Raw genomic sequence first — 16,714 nt, 5'->3', positions numbered from 1 at the left:
ATTTTTCTTAAGTAGTCTTTAGTCATCATTTTTATTTTCTGTTTTTATTATTTCTTTTAATATATTCTTATTTCTTATTATTTTATTCCTTTATGTTTATGTAATAGTGACCATAACAGAAATGTTACACATCTAATTCAGAGATGTTTTTATGCAGAATTGAAAGGTAATATGATAAAACTTAACACCAAAAGGAACTAAATTCTTTATTTAAGGAAGACAGTTCATTCTCATCTAGAATAATCTTTAGAAGACTTTCTATAAAGGTCCGGATAGTAAATATATTGAAATATTTTAGTCTATACACTTACTGTTGCAACTACTCTAAGGTTTTGCCTGGGTAATGTGAAAGCAACATAGTTATGGATGTGTTACCATAAAATTTTATATACAAAAGTAGATGACAGAACAGACTTGGCCCCAGAGGCTATAATTTTGTGTAGCAAGTTATGGTACCTCAGATTGTGTTCAATTGTGGAATGGATTTTTTAATATATAGACTTATGTGTGTGTCTTTAAAACTATCCTGCTGTAATACTAAAGCAGTACTTGTACTTTTCGTCTTTTTGTTTTAAATCATATTTTCCTATAATACCCAATAGAATCAGGATTGATTAATGAAGCATAAACTTGTTCTCATTTACTTTCCTTTAACTTACAAATATTAACACACACACACACACACACACACATGACTATATATCTTCAAACCCTAATGTATCATCACACACTGATACTTTGTTACTTTATAGCCATTTATTTTATCCTTTATTTTTAGCTCTGGGCTCTGCTACATTTCATTATGCCAACATTATTTGATTCCCATGAAGAATTTAACGAATGGTTTTCCAAGGACATTGAGAGCCATGCTGAAAACAAATCCGCTATTGATGAGAGTGAGTACTACTAAGAGCTTTCTTTTTATTCTACCTATTAGTGTGATTAACTGCATTGTGATGTATTTTCTTCTGTGAAAAGAATTTTTTTTACATTAAACATAGAATAATCTGGGGGGGGTATTTTCTCCTATGAAATAATAATGTACTTTAGATGTGTTTTAGAGACAAAATGAACTAATTTAGGTAATAGCTATCTAGTCTTTTGATTTTAATCAAGAAAAACAAATAGTACATAAAATACTATATTTTCGCTCATAGAGTCCTCATTTACCATATATGTCCTGAAAAACTCATATCAGAATTATATTCCCTGTGTAATGTTCATGATTTTTTTCTTTCTTTTTTTTAAATTTATTTTTTAGTTGTAGTTGAACACAATACCTTCGTTTTATTTATTTATTTATTTTTATATGGTGCTGAGAATCGAACCCAAGGCCTTGTACGTGCTAGGCAAGCTTACTATTGCTTAGCCACAACCCTAGCGCCTCATGACTTTTTTCTTAAGATCAAAACCAAAATTACTAGAAGGGTCGTTTTTGTTATTCACTATATATTTTTTTCTTTGCCGTTCTTTGTTGAAACATTTTTAACTTTGTTTATGAATACTTTTTTTTTTTTTAAAGAGAGAGTGAGAGAGGAGAGAGAGAGAGAGAGAGAGAGAGAGAGAATTTTTATTATTTATTTTTTTTAGTTCTCGGCGGACACAACATCTTTGTTGGTATGTGGTGCTGAGCATCGAACCCGGGCCGCACGCATGCCAGGCGAGCGCGCTACCGCTTGAGCCACATCCCCAGCCCTGTTTATGAATACTTTTGGCCTCATTGAATGATATCTGCTTCATATTAAGAACAGTCTGGGATGTTTACTACATAAACATAAGGTGACATATACCAACTATAAGAAAAAGTTCTTTAACCTGGTGTTGAACACCTATAATCCCAGCCTCTAAGGAGGCTGAGGCAGGAGGGTCACAAATTCAAATAAGTTTTTAAGTGATTTACACTATAGGTTAATTTGTCATCATCCTTTGAAAAAATCATTTTTTTGGAACAAATAATTGATTAAATAATTTTTCTAATATATGTCTAATAATATAAATCATTAGACATATATTAGAAAACTATTTAATGAAATGTTCCAAAAATGCTCTAAAAGTAAACTTTAATAAAAATAGAACCATGGACTGGGGATGTAGCTCAATGATAGAGTACTTGCCTAGTATACGTGAGGCCCCAGGTTCAGTCTCCAGTATCACACAAGATCCTCTAGAAAATTTAAATTCCTTGGTTTTTCCTACTTGAGAAAAAGTTCTAATTTTCTTTCAGAAAATCATTGAACTGGAAGGTAAGTTTGGAGAGTTTAGGAGAGATGAGTATGGTATTTATTTTGGTTGGTTGTATTAAACCAATTTGATATATTATTGTTTTATCAGATCAACTCTCTCGCTTACACATGATCTTGAAGCCATTTATGCTTCGGAGAATCAAGAAAGATGTAGAGAATGAATTGTCTGATAAGGTAAGGAAAGAAGCTTCAGAAGGCTCAAAATTATTATTGGGGGGGGTACTTGATGTATTTATTAGAAGGTTAATTAGTTTGAGAGAAGGCCTTAAAAGTTGAGTGGTTTAAAGTTAAAGAGGACTTAAAATAAGTCAAATAATCAAGGAAGGTAACATTTTATTCCTTCATTTTTGTCTTATATTAGTGGAGAATTTGAAGCATTAGAAAAGTAGAAAGAATAGTATAATGAATTCCCTTTAACCTATGTATATCACCAACAATGATCATTTGTGATTATCCATACCCCTCTGGATTATTCTCATGCAAACCCCAGATATTTTATTTCATTCACAAATATTTTTATAGTATCTCTGAAAGATTTGCTCTAAAAAACAAAAGACAATCCCTATACAATTACCACTTTTCCTAAAAAAGGCAGTAGTTCTATGACAATATTCTATGACAATATCCAGTCAGTGCCCAAATATCGTTTGTTGTCTTTAGATCTGTTTGTGTCTATCTCAAATTTAAGCAAGGTCCACAGATAGCATAAGTGGCATGTAGTTTTTGATCACTGTCTTCTTTTTTCTTTGCCATTCTTTGTTGAAGAAACTGAGTTGTGCTGTTGATTTTTTCCATAAACTAGATTTTGTTGATTGTATCTATTGTGGAATTATCTAACATGTTTCTTTGTCTTTTGTACTTCTGCAAATTAAGAATTAAGTGTAGAAATTTAGTTTGCTTTGGAGTTTTAAACTTTTTTTTACTAATACAAAACCAGTGATTTTAGTTTGTTAAAAAGTTGTTTTTTTTTTTTTTTTAATCCTTCTCAAACTTCTGTAATTTTCTGTTAACTCCTTGAATCCTTCCTGTAGTCTTTCTTCTTTTTCTCATGGTTTCCAGTCCTTTAGGGGTTTTCCCCATTTTCTCTGTATTGCACCTGTTACAATTCTCTCTGCATAAAAGCATTCTTCCCTGATTGTTGGTACTATCCTCTATTCAGTGACAGAAGATTTGGTCATACTGAAATCAGTGACTCCTTGGAAGATTGTTGTGTGGGTATATGGCTTCAAGGAGAGGAGTAGAACCATATCTCTCTTTGTTTTATTCCTTTTTCTAACATCTTAGTTACTTTTTGTGAAACTTCTGGTTTTAATAACAGCCATAATATTAGGAACACATTTTATGAAATATGGATCCTTGAAATATTTAAATCAAAAAGGGTTTTTCAAATAATAACAGCATCATAATTTCTGCTGTATAGTGGTAAAGGGAAGTGATCAGATACCGTGTGGTTTTTTTGTTTGTTTTTGTTATTGTTGGTTGGTTGCTTTTTGTACCAGGGAGGCTGGTGTTGAACTTGCAATTCTCCTGCCTCAGCCTCCCGAATCACTGGGATTACCGGTGTGCACCACCATGCCCAGCTGTGGTAGGGCTCTTAACCACTATAGATAGTATACATTCTTTTCTTTTTTCTTTTTTTGTAGTTGTAGATGGACAGAATGCCTCTATTTTATTTTTTTGTGTGTGGTGCTGAGGATGGAACCTAGTGCCTCACTCATGCTAGGCAAGCTCTCTGCCGCTGAGCTACAGCCCCAGCCCAATTTCTTTTCTTTAACACACATTTCTTCTTTTAATGGATGCAAAGTGGGATTCTTTATGCCATGTTCATATTGATGCTAAACAAAACAGAGATTGTTAGAGATGAAAATAGGTAGGAAAGTAAATATTCAAGGTTGGTATCCTCATCATTTCATAGACAGGTGTCTACATAGTACAGTGTTTTCTTACCATTTCCCTTTCTCTTAGGTGTGTAATCACCCAGAGTTATTTGAATGGCCATTTTCATATATGTTTGTAACATAATTTGATAAATCTCATTGTTTTAGACATAATTTAATGTTTCTTTTTTAATGCATTTTTTGTAGTTGTAGATGAACAGTATGTCTTTATATTAATTGCTTCATTTTTATGTGGTGCTATGGATTGAACCCAGTGCTTCACACATGCTAGGCAAGCACTCTGCCGCTGAGCTACAGCCCCAGCCCCTGTAATTTATTGTTTCTGATCTCTATAGTTCAGTTAGGGAAGGTTAGAGAAGGTATCAAGACAGAGATAACTTTTGACCTGGGTCTCCAATGATAAGCTATAATATTCTAGAAAAATATGGTATGTGTGATTAGGCAACAAAGGTAGAACAGTGTTCAAACATGTAGTGTATTTTGCCAAACAGTATTCAGATCAGCATGGCTAAATTGTTTTAAGAGGAGATAGTCTGGGAGGATAGGGTGGATTATAGTATGGGAGTCCTTTTCTGCCTAGAGGAAAAGTTTTTAATATTTTACCATAGGCAGTAACACTCATTGTGGGTTTTATAGGAGTTGAATTACTTTGGAAGATTTTTGTGAGGAATGTTAGAACCAGAAGAGACTAAAGGCAGGAAGACCCCAAAATAAAATAATCTGATGAGGAGCTATGGGAGTGGTCAGAAAGGGTGGATAGTGACAAATTCCCAGGTAAAGTTCAAGATCTAGGAAATAATAAAACACGGAGAGAGGTATAGAGGTCAGTGGGCTAGAGAGAGATATCAAAAGCTGATCCAAGTTTGTCTTTGGACAACTAAATTAATGGTAATGCTATTAACCCATTTAGTAAATTGTGGAAAAGGTAATTTTCCCCACCCTGATATGTCCACATATGCAATTGTTGCAGACTGACTGGTACCTTCATAGTTGGTACTTGAAAATATTGGGCTGGGGTTGTTTGGAAATATATTTTCCCAAGTTACTGTGAAGAGTGATAGTTAATGTTATCAGAAGTCCAAGAGACTGTAGAGAGAGAGAGAGAGCACCCGCGCGCGTGCATGCATGCGCACGCATGTGTGTGAATAACAACAGAAAGGTCAAGGAAAGAACATTGTTTCTGAATGAAAATCCACATCATAGGTTTATAGAGATTATGAGTTCATAATCTGGTTTGCATGTGTTTTCAAATTTAGGTTGATATTAAATTTTCTTACAAGCATTTTTTTCCAAATAATTTATTGATTTTTTTAGATCGAGATTCTAATGTACTGCCAACTGACCAGCCGACAAAAGCTATTATATCAGGCATTAAAGAACAAAATTTCCATTGAGGATTTATTGCAGTCTTCTATGGGCTCTACCCAGCAAGCGCAGAACACCACCAGCAGCCTCATGAATCTAGTCATGCAATTTAGGAAGGTAAGAGCTTAGGTCAGCTCTCTTGATGTCTTTATAAACACATTTCAAGAAAAAGGCTCTAAGATTAATGCTAAACAAAACAGAGATTGTTAGAGATGAAAATAGGAAAGTAAACATTCAAGGTTGGTATCCTCATCATTTCATAGACAGGTGTCTACACAGTATAATGTTTTCTTACCATTTTCCTTTCTCATAGGTGTGTAATCACCCAGAGTTATTTGAACGGCAAGAAACGTGGTCTCCATTTCACATTTCCCTAAAGCCATATGAGATTTCAAAGTTTATCTACCGTCATGGACAGATCAGGGTCTTCAACCATTCACGAGACAGGTGAAAAAATACTAGTATCTGTTCAGTCTGAGTGTCTTTTGTAATTTGGAGTTTTTTGGCTTTGAGGATCAGTTTAATGGAAATTTTGCAAGTTCTAACAATGAGATCAAATTTAAGGTTGAGAAAACTTAACAGTAGGAATTTGAACACTATTAAGGCTTGAACTAGATGAACTGTAGCCACTTCCAGTTTCCTTTCTGAATCAGGAATGTGCACCTGTGTGCAAGTATTTCCTTGCACAGGAGTGAATAGCAAATGTTTTGACATGCCCCAGTATATAGAAATTGGCTTGTGGTGGCAACACATTTGGAACATATTTATTAGGAAACAGCTTGGATTTTAGATTGATCAAATTTACCTTCTTCATAGAGTTAGCAATGATACATTTGGTAAAAGTAGAAGAGGTCATTAAGCTGATATGCTAGAGACCACTTAATTCAAAAAATAAGTGTTGATTCAGTTTACACTTCTGAGTTAGAATTGTCCTGGCTTCTGAATGCTTGTGGGTTTGTTTGTTTTTATTTTTGTACCAGGGATTGAACCCAGGAGTGCTTAACCACTGAGCCACATTCCTACCACCCTTTTTAAATTTTGAGTCAGTCTTGCTAAAGTGCTTAGGACCTCAATAAGTTGCTGAGGCTGGCCTTGAACTTGTGATCCTTCTGTCAAAGCCTCCCAAGTTACTGAGATTACAGGCATGTGCCCCTATGCCCAGCTACTGGACTTTTTCATGTGCTCCCAAAGGATTCTTTTGTATACCAACATTTGAGAAACATGAACTTATAAATTTCCCTTTGTAGGGAAACATTATAAACCATGTTATAAAAATAATCATAAGCATGGCCTAATGAAACTGAAATTAAGATGTATTCCATGGGTTTGACTTTGAGTTCTTTGTGATAGCTCCAGGTTAATGCTTAACTAGATGAGCAGCAAAAAACAGGCCAGAACTGTAGTGCTTTTTATTTAATAGAGTATTTGATCATTTATAATGCTAGAATTATTCTCTTAAATAGACTGTTTGAACTTGTGTTATCCTTTTCATTATTAAGTACTTTGTACTTTGACATTTATGCCATGATTTGCCTGGTAATGTTACAAGAAATTTCTTAAAACTAGAAACACTTTGAAACCTAAAGGATTTTTCCTAGTTTGGAACCTCCCATTTATTTAATTTCTCAGTATGTATATTTGGGCTTGGATTTATTTTATTTACTTACTTTTTAGGTGGTTAAGGGTTCTTCTTTCTCCATTTGCACCAGACTATATACAACAGTCTCTCTTCCACAGAAAAGGTAGGTTTTTTTTTGATCTTTGGAAGGAAGGAGTGTCAGGGAGGGACTTTCCCCTACGCTCTTTGTTTTGCTTAGTACCTATTAGTGGTTTTGCCTATATACTAGCTTTTTATTTATAATGTCTTAATAAGATTTAACTAAGCAAATTAATTATCTTCATTTCCAGGCACTAAGTTTTGTGGGTGTAATAGGAAGCACTATAAAGTGGTTACTCTGACTTTCTGTCTTTATTTTATACCTGCCTCTTAAAAATTTCTTTTCTTTTCTTTCTTTTCATTTTTTAGTTGTTGATGGGCCTTTATTTTATTTATTTGTATGTGGTGCTGAGAATCAGACCCAGTGCCTCACACATGCTAGGCAAGGGCGTTACTACTGAGCCACAACCCCAGTCCCATCTCTTAAGAATTTCTTACCCTTGGGCAAAGTGAAAACTGAACTCTTGTTAATGAGACTTCCTTCCTCCTCAGTCAACTTGAGGAAAAGAAGCTGCTCAACTTCATGCATTGTCCAAAATATTAAAGCCAGAACCTTTGACCTCTGTTCTGTTATTTTCTATTTCTTGGCATGATAAAAGAGAGAAGAAGGTAGTTAACCAAGGATCTAAAAATCCCAAAGGTGACTGATGAGCCATCACCATTCTGGTTTATATAAGCCCTATTTCATGGGCCTGCTTTTTCTACCTGTGATTTTAGTACAAACATGTGACACTGTAGCTAGGTCAGAATCTTTTTTTTGGGGGGGGAAGGGTGAGTACCAGGGATTGAACTCGACTCAACCACTGAGCCACATCCCCAGCCCTACACTTTTGTATTTTATTTAGATACAGGGTCTCACTGAGTTGCTTAGTGCCTCATTGTTGCTGAGGTTGGTTTTGAAATCATGATGCTCCTGCCTCAGGCTCCCGAGTCTCTGGGATTATAGGCATGTGCCATTGCGCCTGGCTAGATCAGAATCTTTAGACTATTTTTCAGTGCTTAAGTCAAAATTCAGCAGGTTAGCAGGCTATGGTAGAGTATTATCTCTAGGTTTGCTATTGGATTGTTTTTTTTTGTTTTGTTTTGTTTATTTTTTTGGGTGCTAAGGATTGAACCTAGGGCCTTATGCATCCAAGGCAAGCACTCTACCTACTGAGCTATATCACCAGCCCTTGACATTGTTTTCTGATATTACAGGTATTAATGAAGAAAGCTGTTTCTCTTTCCTTCGTTTTATCGATGTATCTCCAGCAGAAATGGCAAACCTCATGCTTCAGGGACTTTTGGCCAGGTGAGAAGTTTTATTATTATTTGATAAGAGAGAGACTGGGAATAAGCAGGGATAAAGTTGAAATACTGTGAAATTAAATATTTAATATTATCTTTGCCTCTCATTTTTTTTCAGTTAAGATTTTTTTTTCTTTTTTTATAAGGGAGCTGTAATTTTCTTTTGATTGTTTAATTTCATAATATTCTTTAAATAAAGAGTATATAGACTTCTGTATGCTACCAGAAGATCTTCAAACTATGTAATATTGGATTAGTTTATTCTGTTTTACTTGCTTGTACAGGGCAAATGGTGGCTGGTGATTCATTTAGCTAGTGGTAATTGTAGCATAACCAGCCTCAGGTGTTATGAGAAATTTAGTTCTGTGTTCTTACACTTAGGCATAATGGTTTTCATTGATTTTTACTTTGTATTCATGTAACAGGGACCTCAATAGAAACGGTTCTCTCCCTGTTATGAAGATATTTTCATGATATGAGTTTTCATGATAGATATGAATATTCCTGAATTTTGAGAAGAGCTTTCCAGAAGCTTTTAATTTCATAGTAGCAAACTAAGTCATGCCAAAAAAATTGTAGAACAGATGTATAAAATACTTGCTTTATCTGAAAGTAAGAAAGAACTATTTCTATAATGCTCATAATTTACCAAAGAAATGTGTAATGAGAGATATCCCTTGGAGAGTTCCTCACTGCTGTGAATGACCCTGAGACTTCCTTGGAGCATTGAATAAGCATATCTGCTGTGGTTTGTTTCAGATGGTTAGCTCTTTTCCTGTCTCTGAAAGCCTCCTACAGGCTCCATCAGCTGCGCTCATGGGGAGAGTCAGAAGGGGGAAGCCAGCAGAGTTATATGAGAAACAAAGATTTCCTTCTTGGAGTTGATTTTCCACTCTCCTTTCCCAACCTTTGTAGCTGCCCTTTGTTAAAGGTAAGCAATTATTTGAGCATACATTATATTAACATTGCATTAGCCTCCTTTTCCCTTGGTCTTTGAGTCAGTAAAAATGATAAAAAATGTCCTGATAGAACCAAAACGTTCCCAAGGGAGTGTATATAGTATATTGAATTATAACTTAATGTATTATGGATTATTTTTTGCCTGTGTTTGAACTTTCTGTAAAATAGAATTATATGGTATATACTCTGATGTCTGGGTCCTTTTACTCAACGTTATTATCATAGGTTCCTCTGTGTTGTATGTAAGGATTTTGTTTTTATTACCACAAATTGTTTTATTGTCTGCATGAATCATAGTTTATTAATGTGTTCTACATATGAATGGTGGACATTTAAATTCTTTATAGTTTGGGGCTCTTATGAATAAATAGCTCTTCATATTCTTGCAAACGTTGTTTGATAAACGTGTGTTATAATTTCTTTGAGACTTATATCCAAGAATGGAAATGCTTCATCATCAGTTACTTGGTAGTAATGCTGCAAAACATTTGATTTTCTAAATTTATACATGCAACAGTGGGTAAAAATTGCTATTCTTCATCGTTGCCTACATCTGATACTGCAAATTCTTTTCATGTTAGCCACTTTTATGAATTTAAGTCATATCTCATTTTGATTTTACATTGCATGTCCATGAAAAAAATTAATGTTGCATTCTATTTCCTGCAGTTGTTGGAGGTTGCAGTGTAGGTGAAAGGCTAAGTAGCAAGAAATGAAGTTATAGACATAGGTCCAGGTTATGGGGGGCCTCATATAAGTTCTGCTAAGGATTTGGATTTTATTCTGAATGAAATGGGTCCTGCCTGGAGAGTTATGAGAAGGAAAGTAATTGTTTGTATGTTTTAGTCCTTCAGCTAGATTTGTTTATGTGTTTATTCTTCTAGTACTGGTTATTGAACCTAGGGCCACTAAGCTATATCGCCAACACTTTTAAATTTTTATTTTTGAGACAGTAGCTGGGATTATAGGTATGTGCCATCACACACAACCGCCTTGACTAGATTTAAAGTTTAGAAGCTAGATTATTTTTCTTGGGTCCTCTAGAAAGTCTTATAGTTGTTTTAAAGTTAACTACTATGGAAGGTAGGAATAGAAAGAAAAATATGGATTTTTCAGTATACAGGATGCAAATATTTGATATAGCTATGGCCAATAACTAATCCTTATGAACAATTGTTTTCAATACAAACTGTTTTGTTCTGGATTTTGCTATAGCCAGTGTCAAATATTTGCCCCCCGTACTTTGCAAACCTCATATTTTCCTTCTGTTTTCCCTGTCGGTTTCTCAAGCATTTCTCAGTTTACTTTTCTGGACTTTGAAGTTAGGGTTACTAATACAAAAGGACAATAGAATTGGGCCTGTTTGAAATAATGTAGTAGTCAGTGCTGGCAGTGTGATTTCTGAAAGTTGAAATACTTTTTGTGTATCAACTAAAATCACCAATATGTCTAATAAAAAACTGTGTAATCTCCTGTAGATGAATTTCTTCCCTCAGCCACTAAATTTGGTAATACATGTTATTAAGTTAATAAATTTTTACCAGTTCTGTTTTTGGTACTGAATCATCATTCTGCTAAGAGATTGTTTTGCCCTACTAATATAGACATGTGTATCTTATTTAATGTTTGTAGATAAGCATCATTTATTTGTATTCTCCTCTGTTCTATGTTCAGAATACCTGTTTACTGAGGTCCTGGGATTACAGGTGTACGCCATTGCATCTGGCAAGAAATATTTCTTTTTAAATTGCTGAGGCTGGTCTTGAACTTGTGATCCTCCTGACTCAGTCATCAGAGTTGCTAGGATCACAGACATATGCCATTGTGCCTTGTAAGAAATATTTCTTAAGAAACATTTGTTTTATCTGTTTTACCTCATAGTGTAAGGAAGTTTCAGATAGCTGACCTTATGAACAGTATTTTTCATTGCAAGCTATGTTTTGTTTTGGATCTTGCATTTTTCCTTTAATTTGCTACCATAATTCTGATTATATATCTTTGATTATTTGTACACAAAATACAGGTGAGATGCAATTTCTCTTCCTTTCTAGGAAAAGGAGTAGCCTTGTTTTGTTATGCAGAGTGAATATAAACTATGTTTCAAGGTTTTAATGGAAGAACTTTCACGTTGAACCCAGATTGCATGCTCTACTACTGACCCTATATCCCCAGCCCTCCAGAATCAATCTTTTTGTTTCGAGGCAGGGTGTCACTGAGTTGCCTAGTGCCTCAGTAAGTTGCTGAGGCTGGTGTCAAACTGTGTCCTCCTCTCTCAGCCTCCTGAAGCACGGGGATTATAGGCATTCGCCATCATACCTAGTCCCCCAGATCTATCTTGAAGATTAAATTCTGAGTTATCCTCAGGTACATGGAGATGAGAGAAGAGACAAGGGAACATGCAAACATTTTGGAAAGGGTATCAAAATTCTGTTATAATATTCTGATAATATTTTATAATAAAATGCCTTTGAAGTTACCAAGCTAGCTTTAAATTAATGTTCCCATATTTGTCCTCAGACTGAAGGCAGAAAATCCTTCATTCTGTTCTTCTGTGTCTTCATTTCTTTCATGAAAGAGTAGTAGGTATTGTTCCAGCAGCCTGCCTCCTAAGTACAGCTTCATATCATCAGATCAAGGTGAAGTATTTGTTCTTATTCCTCTGGGGAGAGACAGATAATATATGTTGACTTAGCTACATGTTGTCATCTGGTTCTTGGAAACCTCTGTTAGGCCACATACTACTGGAGCCATATTGAGCAGTCTAATCTAATCTTCCCTCTTATCTCTTTCTCCCTGTGGACATGTATGTGAATTTCTTTCCCTGCTTCTCCCTTGCAATGTGCCACTAAAACCTTTGTTCTCACCCTATAATCAAGTTAAATTTGAATTTGGTGCTACATAATTCAAGAAAGTATTCTCATATTATTGATTTCAGGATGATACATAAACAATAAGAAGGTAAATAGTAGACTAAAGAAAGATCAGGCTGGGTGCAGTGGCATACACCTGTAATCCCAGTGGCTTGGGAGGCTGAGGCAAGAAGATTAAGAGTTCAAAGCCAGCCTCAGCAAAAGTGAGGTGCTAAAGCAACTCATGAGACTCTGTCTCTAAATAAAATACAAAATAGGGCTGGGGATGTGACTCAGTGGTTGAGTGTCCCTAAGTTTAATCCTTGGTCCCCCCCCCCCCAAAAAAAAGAAAGAAAAAAGATCAGTTAACACTTAGAGGTGTTTAGGAAAATGTTTAGGGTTTTTAAAAATCTCTTACTTAATATGAATACTTTTCTGACATTGCCTTCTCTCATATTTGTTGAGCAAAACCCAGCATAATTTCCTGTATTCTATTTACTTTCCATTGTGTTCCGTATTGCGTTATTGTTGAATTTCAGTACGGAATAGTATGTAGTTCAAAACTTTCATAAATTTATTCTCACACATACCTTCTTCCCAAGTGTGGTACTCTGGTCAGATCTCTTCCTCTATTGTTTTGCAGAGGGGGAAGAGTACTGAGAGTGTAAAGAGTATTACATGTCATATATAAGGAATTTTTTTCAATCTTTTGCTTAAAAGAGTTAAAACAAAATCTGGAAAAACACCATTTTTTCTTTGTTGAGGCAAAACATACCATATTAAAACTATATCATACTAAAAATGATGTATGGCAGACATGAAGTACCAGTATCATTCTAACTTCTATCTCAGTGAACAGTTGTCATGGTAATGGTCCACTTTAGAATATGGGTGTTGAAAACTTTATATATTCTACAATTATAGTGATCTAACTAATTTATAGAAATTAGGGATGTTTCAGATTTTCTAATTTAAAATATATAAAAGTTTCAGCATAAAGAGTTGTTTTTGAGTCAGGTGTAGTGAGAATTACACTTGTAATTACAGCAACTCTGGAGGCTGAGGCAGGAAGTTTGCAAATTTAAGGCCATCCTCAGCCACTAAACAAGACCCAATCTCAAAATAAAAATAAAAAGAAGGGGATGTCTTTCAATGGTAGAGCACTTCTAGATTCAATCCTTTACTGAAAGGAGAGGGGAGTTGTTTGAAAAGAGTGGCCTATGCTTAGATTTTAAACACTGTTCTCTGTTAAATCCTTAAAAGAACTTTAACTGGGTATTGATGAAGAAGCCCTCAAACAGGAAATTTTCAAAAACTCCTCCGCTAAGTGTTAAATTTTTCAGCTGTGGTATCTATATCTTTCGTCATTTCCTGAGATAATGAGAGATGCCAACGCCCTTTATGGAAAGCTCTGGGAAACCATTGTGTTTTTCTGTATTTTATTTTCCCCCTTTTTGTTTGGATACTTAAAATATCTGTGAAAGTAGAATCCATGTACTCTGGCGGTTGATTTATAAACACTGTACCCTTTCATTTAACAGGAGACCTTTTCTTTAATTTTTGAAATGGAGAACAATCCACGGCCCCTTGTTAAATGAATAAAACGACACCTAAAGGAAAAACATCTGTGTGTTTTCTATGTTACACTGTGGCAAGGAGTGGACAGCTGTGGGGGCCTGCCATCCTGGCCTGCTTGTTTTCACTTGAGGCTTTTACATGGTGCCAAGAGACTCTTTAGAGAAGCCTAACTTCACTACTATATGCATATTGTGGTTCTGGCAGCTAGATGCACACAGCTGCCAGTGCTTACAGGGTAATGAGACATTCAAGAGCATGAAAAAGGGACAACAGAATAGCAAAAACTGTGACCACATTAAAATCAAGTCACTTTCCCCATAGTGTGAAATTCTGTTAACTTTCTAGGATGTGTGTGTGTGTGTGTGTGTGTGTGTGTGTGTGTGTGTGTGTGTGGCCAAAATAGACCAAAGAAGTAAGAACCTTATTTTCTATTTCTACCCTCCAATCATATTATATAATGGTATTTGAGGTGTTTTTTATCTCAAACATTAATTTTTTCTTTGTCCAGTGGTTCGTGTCATTAAATGGAAGGGAATTAATGTGCTACAAAAGACCACTGGATTAAGGAGGAATTGATGGAGCTAATGTTAGAGAAACAAATCTAGAAAAGTATATAATAAGTATAATATTCTAGGAATAGTCAGGATTTCTCTAAAGTAAAGGCTGTCTGTTGAATGAACATTTTGAACTACTGATTTGGGTGTGGCTTTTTTTTTTTCTAGTACTAGGGGGATTGAATGCAACAGGGTTCTCTACCATAGAGCTACTCACCCCCCAGACTTTTATAATTTTTATTTTGAAACAGAGTCTTACTAAGTTGCTAAGGCTGGCTTTGAACTTGCAATCCTCCTGCCTCAGCCTCCTTGAGTACCTGGGAATTATAGACATGTCCCCTCATGTCCTGCTGTTTTGTTTTGTTTTAAATCTAGAATTAGAAAGGAATATATCAGGGGCTGGGGATATGACTCAAGTGGTAGCATGTTTGCTTAGCATGCGTGAGGCACTGGGTTCGATTTTCAGCACCATATAAAAACAAAGATATTGTGTCCACCTAAAAACAAACAAACAAACAAATAAATAAATAAATAATTTTTTTAAAAAAAAGGAATATATCACCTTGGCTTAGTGACTTCAATAAGAATTCCATTTTTTCCTGTCCCATGTAAAATATAAGTAAATGTGTTCTAATTTGGGAATGATGACCATGGTAATATAATTATTACTAGACAGACTTTTCCCAGAAAGGTACCTCCAATAACATTTTGTTAAGAGCCCCCCCCCATGATAAATAATATATCTCTTTCTTAGTAATAACTATTTTGTTGAAGGGAAGAGATTGGAGGAAATGTTCATTCTACTTTTATTTATTTATTTTTAGTTGTTGGTGGATCTTTCTTTGTTTGTTTATATGCAGTGCTAAGAATCAAATCCAGTACCTCACATGTAGGCACGTGCTCTGTCACTGAGCTACAGCGCTAGCCCCTACTTTTATATCTTTGCCATGTACTAAGAAACAGGTTTCTGCTGAATTTTGCCATTTGATGATTGGTAAAATGAGAACAACTTACAGAAATCCCTGACATTGTTTACTTTCTCTAGAAGTTAGCAAAGAATTCAGATGTCTTCAGGCCATCTCCTTTTGCTGCCTCAGCCATTTGCGGAGGGATGGTCTGAGGCAGTGGGCTTCCCAGCTAGCAGCCCTGAACTACTTTTCTAGCTAGCTGAGATGAACAGAAGTTGGTAGACCTGTGTCATTTCTCCAACCGCAGGAGGGTCAAGGTCAGAAATATGCTTTGGGGAACAAAACAAACTTGGAGGCCTTTTTTTTTTTTTTAAACCTTTGTCTCTACAGTAACAGTAGTGTTTTTTGAATAATGTTCCTTGTATTCAGTATTCAAAGAAGGAGGTAACAGCTAGACTTAACAATCTTCATAATTATCCTTATATTAGGCATTCAGATGGTAAAGAACATAAGCATGTAGCGAAATACATGACCTTCAGTGCACATTCCAGTCAAGATGAGAACACAGATGGTATCGGAAAACTGCCAGAAGGTCAAAATTCTTTCCTGGGTATTGACCAGGACTTTAGCATCTATGGACAAAGCCAAACATGTCAAAGTTACCCATGTAACTTTTTACTCATGTAACTTCGCAAAACAAATGTTGTAAAAACTTCCATGCTTGTGATTAGAGACCACCAAAGACAGTTCTACTCTGCTGAAAAATAGCAAAAGTCTTTTGAGTTTTTTCATAACCATTATTCAGAACATGTGATTAGTTCATTAAAACAAATGTTGATGCATATGTCCTACTAGACAACTTGAGATCACTTTACTCAAATCATGATCCTGAGAAACTCTTTTATTTCAGGAACTTTAAGCCCTGGGTAAAATAGGCCCATATGAATGGAAGAACAGGATATGTACTGAAAAAAACATCTGAAAGATGTTACTGCAGTTATAACTGTCATTCTCTTGCAGCATCATGGTTGCTATTCTTACAGTTTGTTTTTTGACCTTAAAACTGTGAATAAATTTGATTAGTTTGTGTTCTGTCTTCATCCCTATCGTTTTTAGGATTACCACCCATCTTAACTTAAAAACCACTAAAACAAATAAATGAAATAATCAAGATTGAATACCCAAAGATAAAATATCTAACATTGTTCTAATGAAAGAACTTCTGTGTTTACAACATAGAACAATGATCTCACTATGGGCTTCTCTTTTGTGTGAACATTCCATGCTTAAAACCTTTTGTATGAATGGCAGCTATGAAGACTCTTTAATATAATAATTTAAGTCAGGAATTTATA

The 16,714-nt window shown here is 35.1% G+C and overlaps 1 protein-coding gene across 1 annotated transcript in view; it reads left to right on the top strand.

Moving 5' to 3' along the window:
* The window catches only part of Ino80 (INO80 complex ATPase subunit), a 136,094-nt gene that overhangs the window by 63,658 nt on the left and 55,722 nt on the right, over positions 1 to 16,714 (top strand). The window contains exons 18-24 of the mRNA XM_077799815.1: positions 779 to 896; positions 2,332 to 2,417; positions 5,456 to 5,623; positions 5,820 to 5,953; positions 7,181 to 7,248; positions 8,421 to 8,514; positions 9,270 to 9,441. Of these exons, the coding sequence (XP_077655941.1) occupies positions 779 to 896; positions 2,332 to 2,417; positions 5,456 to 5,623; positions 5,820 to 5,953; positions 7,181 to 7,248; positions 8,421 to 8,514; positions 9,270 to 9,441 (840 nt within the window). The remainder of the gene's footprint in view (positions 1 to 778; positions 897 to 2,331; positions 2,418 to 5,455; positions 5,624 to 5,819; positions 5,954 to 7,180; positions 7,249 to 8,420; positions 8,515 to 9,269; positions 9,442 to 16,714) is intronic.

This window comes from Urocitellus parryii, chromosome 6 (genome assembly GCF_045843805.1).
Source record: "Urocitellus parryii isolate mUroPar1 chromosome 6, mUroPar1.hap1, whole genome shotgun sequence".
Taxonomy (NCBI): domain Eukaryota; kingdom Metazoa; phylum Chordata; class Mammalia; order Rodentia; family Sciuridae; genus Urocitellus; species Urocitellus parryii.
Note: the sequence above shows the minus strand (reverse complement) of the source record. Positions and strands in the feature narration are given on the sequence as shown.